The sequence below is a fragment of the Phasianus colchicus genome, chromosome 1 (assembly GCF_987193195.1).
Source record: "Phasianus colchicus chromosome 1, bPhaCol1.hap1.1, whole genome shotgun sequence".
NCBI classification, from domain to species: domain Eukaryota; kingdom Metazoa; phylum Chordata; class Aves; order Galliformes; family Phasianidae; genus Phasianus; species Phasianus colchicus.
Window position 1 is genome coordinate 33,695,985 of NC_143436.1, and position 11,074 is coordinate 33,707,058.

Consider the following 11,074-nt stretch of genomic DNA (forward strand, 5'->3'; position numbering starts at 1 on the left):
TAAGAATCTGAAGTCATATCATCAGTATGCAATCTATTCATTTATTAAATGTGTAACTGTTTTAACTGAATTTTGACTTGTCACCATTGAAAAGCTTATTTTTTATAACTCTGTAAGTATTTTTCTTTTCAACTTTCTTCTGTATAACAAATAAGATGCTGGACATATTTCTGTTTTTCTTTTTAGACACAAGTGGGACGATTTGCACCGCAATTTTCTGGTTATCAGCAACAAGATTGTCAAGAGCTACTGGCTTTTCTCCTGGATGGCTTACACGAGGATTTGAATCGAATTAGGAAAAAGCCTTATATTCAGTTAAAAGATGCGGATGGAAGACCAGACAAGGTGGTCTTTATTGATGTTGGGCATCTTGCTTTTAGTCAAAAGCTATAAGTTGCAAGATACTTTTACATGATCGTGCACTGAAAGGTTGGGATATTGATGAGCTGTTGATTTTTCTGGAAGAGACTTCACAACATAAACCAAGACCTTAAAATTGAGATCTTATTCAAGTTACTACTATATATTTCTGTTCCATCTGAAGAGAAGTAGGGGACTGGGTCATAAGACTTTAAATCCTTTTTGTTTCTTTCAGTGCTGAGTTCAGTTAGAAAAACAATTTCTATTCTCTTTTTCTTTTATGTTTGTCTGTAGTATGCAGTGTCCTGTCTCTGGTACCCTTACTTCAGGAAAACTCCTCTGGCATTGAGCCACAACCATACTGATCATTACTCTTGTAGTAAGGGTTACTGCAGGTGGAATTTTTTTTTTTCCTTTTGTCCTACTCCAAATCACATGAAATTTTTTCACCCAAAAGTGAAAAGATTTCTGTCATGGGGAAAAGCATTTGAACTGTGATCCTGGTAGATTAATTGCTAAGTCCTTTGGAGTAAGATTTCAATGTCTGGGTGGTAACTGAGAATATTCTATTAATTACTATTAATAATAATTTTCTACTCATTCTTCACTGCTTTATTATAACCCACATTGTGCTTTAATTACAGGTAGTTGCTGAAGAAGCCTGGGAAAACCATTTAAAAAGAAATGATTCCATCATTGTAGATATATTTCATGGCCTTTTTAAATCCACTCTTGTCTGTCCTGAATGTGCTAAGATTTCTGTAACCTTTGATCCGTTTTGTTATTTGACACTTCCATTACCCATGAAAAAAGAACGCACTTTGGAAGTTTTTTTAGTCAGAATGGATCCACTTGCTAAGCCTATGCAGGTAAGCCTCTTAGTTAATGTATGAAATTCCTGATTTGTGGAGCACTGAAGATGATCCTCAGTTTCTTTATATTGTTAAAACTGAGAAGTTCAATAAGCAAATTCATGAAGCTTTAGTTTTTCTGATTTGTGAAGTGCCTCTTAAAATGTCTGAGGAAGACTAAAAGCATGCTCTTAATTTCTGTCAGTTTCGAGGGTGATATTGGTGATTTCTTTATGGCCGTGTTAATAAGACTTCTTAATCTTTAAAATATGTGCTATCTTCATTTTTTTTATTGTAATGGATTTTTATTGTGATGTATTTGTATGATTTTAAAGATACATGTATGCCTAATCCAGACTTAGTTCTTCTGTTTCTTAGCCTCAGAAGACAAGTATAAGAGGATTGGTGATAAATGATGCAAAAAAGGCCTAAATATATTAGGTTGTGCTGAATCCTTCTTTGCTGTCTTAACAGGCCAAATCTGCTTTGACTTAATAGTCAAAAATTTCATATGAGATTTCTTTGTAAAGATAAGATCTATTGCCTATTTATTAGGAAGTACGGTATTGCAAACCTAAAAGTGGCATAAAAAATTCACATAGATTATGATAACGTAATAATGAAATGATTCTAGTTATACCTTATGGTATAAGAGAGAAAAAGTGAAATAAATAAGACACAGGCAGACTTGTAAAAAATGAAATTGGAGGGGATTTCAGGAACATTCTTGGAGTCAATATGAGTTAGGGAAGTCAGAGGTAAAGGAATATGTTTGAACTACTGGGAGATGAGCGCAGTTAGTTAAGAGAACAGGTTATATCTTATAAAGGAGTGAATGTAATAATCAAACTAGAGTTTGGATGTATCCTGACTGGATATACACAAGAGATGCACACTATTCGAAGATGACCCTTGTATGATATGAGATGATAGTGCAGGAATGTATGGAGATTGGAAAGAGCATGAATTCAGGTATACTTTTGTGAGTGTAACTAATTATATAGGAGATAACAAAGGTATACTGTATGTTAGAATTAATTACAAATCTACAACGCCTTATTTCTTATGTTTATTTCTAGCTAATCTTGTCTTTATTATGCAAATAACTCTTAGCTGTTGGGAGTTGCATTACTAACTGCCAGTGTACTCAGTAAGAAGCACAGAGAGGTTTTTTCTGACTGTTAATTATGAGGTTCTGCCTTTGCAAATGAAATTGTAGAATTCAGCCATTAGCCATTGCTGTTTGTAGTCAGAAAGTACCAAAGAAAAAGCTGTTAACACAGTAGCAATTCATTTAACGGTAGCTGTGCCATCAGGAAAGGCCATTGAGATATTTTGAGATATTTAGACAAGTACTCATGGAAGAAATCCAGAGTATAACTATCCTGAAGAAAAGAAATACCCTGGCTTTTCTTACCAAAAGCTTTGGCTTTGACTTTAAGAATATATAATGGTTCACCTCTTTCTGCTTTCTTTGTTGAGGTTATGAAGTTTCAAAGATTTTTGTAGGATGTTAAAATAAAGAATTCCAATATATAAAACAATTTGTATACCAAGTTTAAGAATCTAGTCAATAGCATACATAATATTTCAGTGCGTAAATAAGTAGGTGCTGTTGAAATTTTAGTGAAAGTTGGCACTGTTAGTTGCCGTATAGAGAAAATAAAACTAAAAAAAAACCAATGTGTAGACTAGTAAATGTATTCAATATGTACATGTTTGTATGAATAAAGCTGTGAAGGTGTAAGTACTGTTTTCAGTAACTTAATGTATTAGTTGATTTAAATATTGTATACCTTAACTTCAAGAATGGAAGAAGAGTATGAAGTATGCTGAACAAATTAAGGTTTTTAGTTGTTTTTTGTTCACATGTCTATAAAGAATTAAAGTGATTTTTATTTATTTTTTTTAGTACAAAGTAGTAGTTCCAAAAATTGGAAATATATTGGATCTTTGCACAGCATTGTCGGCTCTGTCAGGTGTTGCTGCAGATAAGGTGAGAGTCATTTCTTATATAAAGCAAAGCACTTAACACCTCAATATTTGTTAACCTGATTTAATCATACATACTCCTTTTTTTTTTTTTTAGATGATTGTTACTGATATATACAATCACAGGTTCCACAGGATATTTGCCATGGATGAAAATCTGAGTAGTATTATGGAACGTGATGACATTTATGTGTAAGTACAGATAACAACATGCTTCATGGCTACATTCAGTTGTTGTTATTAGCATAAGATAAAATCCTAAACAAAAGACAAAGACTAATCAGGTTGGATTTTTTGTTTATTTTTTCATTATAGCTTTTTAAATAACAATTTTCTGTTGTTTCCAATTTTTATTTATCTTTTTTTTTATTTAGGTTTGAAATTGCTATCAATAGAACAGAAGATACGGAACAAGTTATAATTCCTGTTTGTTTAAGGGAAAAGTGCAGGCACACTAGCTACAGCCATAGTGGTTCCTCATTGTTTGGTCAACCTTTTCTCATAGCAGTGCCTAGAAACAACACTGAAGATAAACTGTATAACCTGCTGCTGCTAAGAATGTGGTAAGGTTATTGCTTAAAGAAAAATGCTAATAGTTATAGTGGGTGGGTACCTATTTTGACATTCATTACTAACAAATTAACTAGATTTCAGTAATTAGCTTAAGATTGAATATATTTAGCAGAAAGCAAATAAATTTTAGCCCTTTGAAATATGAGTTTGTGAGGATTTTGAATTGATTTCTTTGTTGTTGTTGTTATCATAAACTTATCCAAAACTTGAGAAGTCTTTGTAGATTCAGCCTCTATTTGCCTGAGTAGGGAAGTAATTCTACTGTATACTTAGCTGTTAGGGCTTAGTAAAACAGAAATGTTTTGCCAGTTATTCTGTTATGGTTACACCCCCTGTAGCTACTATACAATTTATACGCTAATTTATGTTGTAAAACTACAGTTTTACAAACTAGACTGTACTAAGTATCATTATGTGAAAAAAATTAGGCTTATAGCCTCCAATTGAAATTTATGCTTTATTTTCTGTTGATGTAACTTTCCATGTAAGTGAACGTGTATATTTCTTGCATTAAAAATACGGTTAATGAACAGTTAAACAAGTGATTTCTGGTCAAACATAATCTAATACCAAGAATCAAGTGGTAGAAAATCAAATAACTGTTGAAAACAGAAGATCACAGTCAAGCAGAATTTTTTTAGACTTGCCCTTAGCAATAGATGTTAGGCATTAGACTTATTTATTTTGAATAAATCAGAAGGGATTGCAGGAATGGGGTACACTATAAAGGATTTGTAACCTTCTAATTCTCAGATATGAACAATGTAAGTTTTAAAGAAAATCAATGGATTCTAAGAGTTGTTTTCTTTTGTTATATTTAGCCGATATGTAAAAACATGCACTGAAACTGATGACACTGAAGGATCCCTACGGTGCTGTAAGGAACATGGTATCAATGGTAACGGCCCAAATGGAATACATGAAGAGGGCTCTCCAAGTAAGACTGGAATGTCTAAATTTGTTCAGTATTTTGTGTTCAGTTTGAAACTGATTTTAATTCTATGTTATCTATTCTACCTCATTATCTCACTGCTCAATTATTTCAGGTGAAATGGAAACAGATGAACAGGATGATGAATCCAGCCAGGATCAGGAGCTTCCTTCAGAGAATGAAAACAGCCAATCAGAAGATTCAGTTGGAGGTGACAATGACTCTGAAAATGGATTATGTACTGAAGATACTTGCAAAGGTCAACCACTCACGGGACACAAAAAGCGATTGTTTACATTCCAGTTTAATAACTTAGGCAATACTGACATAAATTACATCAAAGATGATACCAGGCATATTAGATTTGATGACAGGCAACCTAGGCTTGATGGTAAGTCATGGGGAACAGATTGGGCAACATTTGATTCTGGTATTTTTTTTCTCACTCCACTTCCATGGAATAATATTTCATTCCTTTGTATGTTACTTGAAAACCCTTTTTTTTTTTTCCAAGAGTAAATTCTGTGTAAGTAGTTGTTATTGTAATTAACTCTCGGAAATGCAGAAAATGTGTATTTTGATTTTTAATTCATTTGAGTGTTTGCCCAAGGTTGATACAGTTTGATGTAAAACTAGAAATAATAGTAAGAGAACACATGTTTTTAATCTTAGAAAGATCTTTCCTTGCTTTGGATTGGGATCCTGAGTTGAAGAAGAGATACTTTGATGATAGTGCAGCAGAGGTAAGCTTTTCATGTTGCTGCCCTTTCCAGCAATAATAAAATTGAAGTGTAAAAATAGAACTTTCTGTGGCATAGAGATAGTAAAACTGTTCCAAAGAAGCACTAGGGTATCTTTTTTCCACATTACTGGTAGCAAAAGTGATGCCTTAAACAAACTTCATTTACATGTGTCAGTAGCAAATCTGAGGCTTAGTCATTTAGTAATAAATCTGAAGCTGTGATACAACTCTTGCTTGAATGGTTTCTGATCAGTTTTTCCATATATAGGAGTTATGTAGTAACTCTTTATAGAAAGACGACATCACTAAAATCAGTTTTGTTTCATTTGTTCTCTTAACTCAAGAAATACTTCTCTTTAGGATTTTGAAAAACATGAAAGTGTGGAATATAAGCCTCCCAAAAAGCCTTTTGTGAAATTAAAAGATTGCATTGAGCTGTTCACAACAAAGGAAAAACTAGGTGCTGAAGACCCATGGTAAGGACAAGACGTCAAAATAATTCCATTTTGTGGTGTGTTCAAAAACAAATGTAAATACTTTCAGAGATACCCAATTGTTTTTTTATAGTCTTTTGAATCTTTTCATATGTTAAACTTCAAGCATGGTTATATTCTAAAAGTATTTTTTATATTAATTGATCGTACAGCTAGAGTTGTTACCATATGTGGAAGGTTATGTTTGTATGGGAGATGATTTGTATATTCAGAATTAGGAGGAAGGGTGAGATTCTTAAGATGCTTTAGTCTGTGAGATGTGATCCACGGTGAATTTATAAATACTATGGCAAATCCAATACAGTGAGTTAAATATTCTTTTCTGAGATGGAAATAAAGTCTATCACTAGATAAGAGCTTTTTTAATGCAAATATACATAACTTGCCTTGCGCTGATATATGAAATAGGGATGTGCTTAAACAGATTTGTGGAATGGGAGATATCTGTAATCAGGAACCTTTCAAACCAAACATATGCCATTGATTTTTATAGTGATTTGTGGTTCTTCCAAATTCTGAATTAGGAGTGATATTGGAATGTTCACAGTTACAGGATGCTCCTGTAAGGTCATCCTTCTCTGGGATTTGTCTTAAAGTCTTCTTCAAACACTTAGAGCTGAGATTTCAGTTTGAAGACAGGGTCTGCCACTTTTTCTTTTCTGGATACTTAAAGTTTTGTAGACTTCCAAATTTTCATAACCAAAGATTGTCCTTTATTTCGGCAGTAGAGGAGGCTGACTTAAAACTTCTCATTTTTTTCCAAGTTGGGTAGATTATGCAACGCTGGACAGACTTTATTTGAGATACCATATAACTCAAGTACAGTGAAGTGCTTCTATTTTTGTAGCACATTTTAAGCAGAATGTTGAAACAAACAAAGAAAAAAAAGCTACTGCTGAGCTCAGGAAGTTGCTTCTTGATGCATTTGACAAGAAGTCAATTGTTGCATCATTTCTTGATATTTCAGGTCTCATAATCACTAATCCAGCACAGGTCTTGGCCTTTTTGGCACTTGCCTACTTACAGAATAGATGTAGAGTTTTTGCAGATTCCAATAATCACTGCTACGTGAATTTAACAGCCAGTGGTATGAGATGGGAAATGGATGGATTTGAAAACTGGTACTTGAAGAAAAAAAAAAAAAAAAACAGCTGCATGTTATTTATGGGCTTTCTTATACTCAGTTTTCCTGATCTTTAGAATAAAAAATTTGAGAAAACTGTGAGAAAAGACCACAGAAATTACTATAGGTGAAGAGAGGGAGGGAGCTGCTACTGATGTGTTTAAAATACTGTTGAACTCCTCTGTGAACCTACTTTGAGTAGCACCTTATGTTTTAAACTAGAAGAGAAATCAATGGCACTTGTAATAGAAGATGAAATGTGTGTGTAAACTTGCTAATCCAGTTTTTCCCTTGTTACTGGCTTTCCCTATGACGGTGTATTTTAATATGCAGTTTTTTAAAATTGTTTTTTTTTCTTTTAGGTATTGTCCAAACTGTAAAGAACATCAGCAAGCTACCAAAAAGTTAGACTTGTGGTCACTTCCCCCAGTACTGGTAGTTCATTTAAAACGCTTTTCCTACAGCAGATACATGAGGGACAAGTTGGACACGTTGGTTGGCTTTCCAATAAAGTAAGAAACCAAAGTATTTTGGTGCTAGAAGTGTAATGCATCACTGGGACATATGTTTAATCCAGCAATTATGTAGAGTGGTTCTATTCTTGGATTCCTTGCTTAGAGCTATTAAACACAGATGACAGTATTATTATAGGTTAAGAGTATGAGTGCTTCCAAAAAAAAAAAATAAAAAGGTAGGTGAGTATTAAGAAGTCTGTCAGTGCTTTGGGGCAAATTTACTGGTTCCAGTTGCATTCCTCAGAGTCAAAGAGATGTGTTGTCACTGTGGCATAGTATGTTTGTTTTGGAGAAAATCTAAAGTAGAGGGCTCAAAGACCATTGCAGTGTGAAATGGCTTACAAAAATATTAAGTTGAAATTCTTTTTGTTTGCTTGTGTTTTTTAATAGTGATTTGGACATGTCAGAGTTCCTTATTAATCCAAACGCAGGGCCTTGCCGCTACAACTTGATTGCTGTCTCCAATCACTATGGAGGAATGGGAGGAGGGCACTGTAAGTTATTTCAAATATCATCATTTTACATGTGAACTTTTTATATTTATTTTAAATACTGATCATTTTCAATCATTTTTTAATGGTTGAGGGATTATTTTTTTTGCTTCCTTCACAAGAGTTTTAATACAAGAATCTATATGAAATGAGAGTTCAAGAATGATTGCAGGTTCTTTTTTATTTTTAGTTCCAGATATTGTGAAAAGAGTAGTAGAAGAGTTCCGTAGGAGCTACTGTTCTCTGGGAACTTATTTTGTCTTACTTGTTTGTATTTTTGTACATTGTAAATCTCCTGGAAAGCAGAGAGAATAATGAAAAAGTGATTAAGGGTTTTTATTTCAAATATTCTTTCTCTATATGTATTCTCTTTATTTAGAGGAGGAATGTTATTGGTGGTATTGCTTTAAAAACTGAAAAAGTGTGATTGTCATAAAGGTTTTTAGTAGCTAAAAGTGTTTTACCATAACAAACTGTAGCAACTGATTGTAATGAATCTAAGAAGGTACAAAGATTGTGCTTTTTTGTCTTAGATACTGCTTTTGCAAAAAATAAAGACGATGGAAAATGGTACTACTTTGATGACAGCAGCGTGTCAATTGCATGCGAGGATCAAATAGTGGCAAGTACCCTTTACTTTTCTAAAATTGAGACTGTTGGTGGTACGCACCTGAGGGAGTTCAAATGAGGAGTAAATCTGCATGTAGTAGTTTGTCTCGTTTTAAAGGACTGTACAAAACAAAAATATTTGTCTCTGACATGCTGGAAGAATTTATAGGAAAGTTTTTGATCTCTGTGTAATTTTACCTCATAGGCTTGATTTTAAATGTTTTGCCTGGAGTCTCATCATTGTCTTACACTCTTTTACAGTCCAAAGCAGCATATGTGCTCTTCTACCAGAGACAGGATACAATCAGTGGAACTGGCTTTTTTCCTCTTGACCGGGAAACTAAACAAGGTGCTTCAGCTGCCACAGGCATCCCACTAGAAAGCGATGAAGACAGCAATGAAAATGATAATGATATAGAAAATGAAAATTGTATGCACACTAACTAATGGAAGAACTAGAAGCCATAAAAGAGACTTTCCTACAGGGGATACCTATTGAAAGAGTGAAATTGCCCACCAAATTAAAAAAAAAATAAAAATCTGAGATGGGGAATTTCAGATAACAGAATGTAAATCTTTATTACATTTTAACATGTGCAGTACTTGAAGTGAAACAATAAAATCTTTAACAGAAATTGTCTCTAATGCATTTACAGTCTTGTATTCACAAGCTATATATAGGAAATCACAAATAAACCCCTTTTAAGTTTTCTGCTGCTGTTCTGATGGATTATGTTTTCTTTGGTTTTGGATGTGAGTTAATAACGAAAATGTTAAATCTGTGGACTTCTGACATTTATTTTCTTAGTACTGCAAGAATACTACTGCCAAGTCTAGTTTCTGGATGAATATATTCATGTCCCTTAGGCTGTCACACAGACTATAAGTAAAAATGTCATAAACATAAGCAGTAGTTTCGAAACATCAGATTTCTCTGTTTCTCCCTAAAAAAAAATACCTTTTTTAATTTGATCATGATAGAAGAAATAGCTTGAAAAGGTGTTTTAACCTTTTGTGATATAGTTGTGCATCCAGAATATTATGTTCACCTTACTGCTGCTGTGGAACAGGTTCTGGATGTCATGCTGCATTAACAAAGTTTTTCAATTAAATGTAAGTATCCTTTGTTGCTTGTTGGAATCTACTCTGCAAACATAATTCCTGTTATCTTGCTTATAAGACATGCATAATTTTAATCTGATGTCAGTCCAAAATTTAAAATTGTGCTGTAAGTTCTCTTTCCCCAGTTTTCATAGTTTGACAGCTTGCAAACTACTCTGTAATAGGGTCAGAGTTAATAGTATTCTGTATCCATAGTAATGACTGTGTATCGGGCTTAGATGAGAATTTCTCGATATAACCTACCTTTAAATCATTAATGAACGAATTGGTTTTAAAGGTAGGCCTGTTAATTTTCTTTGTGTGTTCCTGTTGGAATTCACCATAGCCTTACAGCTCTGAAAAGGTAACTCATTATAAGAGAATTGGCATTTGCATGTTCAAGTCAGAACCTGTACAGTATATAAGGCATAAAAACTTTGAATTGGGTTTCAGTTAATTGTGTTCAGGGGTCCAGGATGCCAAAATAAGTGTGACAATTTGAAACATTTTTTAATTTGCTGCTTTCCCTTCGATCTAGTTGGAAGAATGTATTGTTAATTTGTATACAATACTGCCTTTGAGAGGAACCCTTGATTGCGGGGGCACATTTCACATATCTACTACCTGGAGAATTGCTTTGTGTCCCACTGTTCAAACAGATAATTAAAAATAAAGATAAAAGCAAAAAGTATGATGTTCTTCACTTGAACTAATCAAATACAATAGGTTATAAATTGTGTATTGTAAATAAAAGTTCACTCTGTGAGTGCACATTTTGGTAAATTATTTATTTATGTTAGCATTAAAAAGTTTAAAAAATTGCATTTGACCAGGATATAAATGAGGTATGTTGGACATGGCTTTGCTTTATACCTTGATATTAAACTGGTGTTTCATCCTGGTATTTTAAAGCTGCTTTGAGGTTTTTTTTTTTTAAATGTAAACTAACCTCCTGCATGACAGAGGTTAAAATTTTGTCTGCACTTGAGTTCACTTGGGTTTACATTTGAAATGCGCATGTTTATTTATACAGATTTCAATAAAGCTATTCAAGGCCTTATTTAGTCTTTCAGTTTCTTACACATTCTTTTACCACAGCCTTCGTGTAGTGAATAGTCTTTATCTAACCAAAAGATTTATATTTTCAGTTTTAATAATGGCTATATGACTACCAGCATGAACTAAGATTAATAGCATTTCCAGAAGATAATACGTATGTGTAGGACAGATTCTCTTCTGTCCTTGTCTGGCTCCAAAACATTGATAAGGCAACAACAAAAGCAAAACTTTGA

General features: G+C 33.4%; 1 protein-coding gene across 4 annotated transcripts in view; it reads left to right on the forward strand.

The window, feature by feature from the left end:
• USP15 (ubiquitin specific peptidase 15) overlaps positions 1 to 10,835 on the forward strand; it is a 64,001-nt gene extending 53,166 nt beyond the window's left edge. For all 4 annotated transcript variants that reach the window (XM_031589536.2, XM_031589537.2, XM_031589538.2 and 1 more), the window contains 13 exons: positions 187 to 345; positions 1,005 to 1,229; positions 3,124 to 3,207; positions 3,301 to 3,395; positions 3,578 to 3,766; positions 4,598 to 4,713; positions 4,823 to 5,098; positions 5,380 to 5,450; positions 5,810 to 5,925; positions 7,429 to 7,578; positions 7,972 to 8,075; positions 8,606 to 8,694; positions 8,943 to 10,835. In XM_031589536.2, the coding sequence (XP_031445396.1) occupies positions 187 to 345; positions 1,005 to 1,229; positions 3,124 to 3,207; positions 3,301 to 3,395; positions 3,578 to 3,766; positions 4,598 to 4,713; positions 4,823 to 5,098; positions 5,380 to 5,450; positions 5,810 to 5,925; positions 7,429 to 7,578; positions 7,972 to 8,075; positions 8,606 to 8,694; positions 8,943 to 9,128 (1,860 nt within the window). In that variant the 3' untranslated portion in view covers positions 9,129 to 10,835. The remainder of the gene's footprint in view (positions 1 to 186; positions 346 to 1,004; positions 1,230 to 3,123; positions 3,208 to 3,300; positions 3,396 to 3,577; positions 3,767 to 4,597; positions 4,714 to 4,822; positions 5,099 to 5,379; positions 5,451 to 5,809; positions 5,926 to 7,428; positions 7,579 to 7,971; positions 8,076 to 8,605; positions 8,695 to 8,942) is intronic.
• The last annotated feature ends 239 nt before the right edge of the window (positions 10,836 to 11,074 follow it).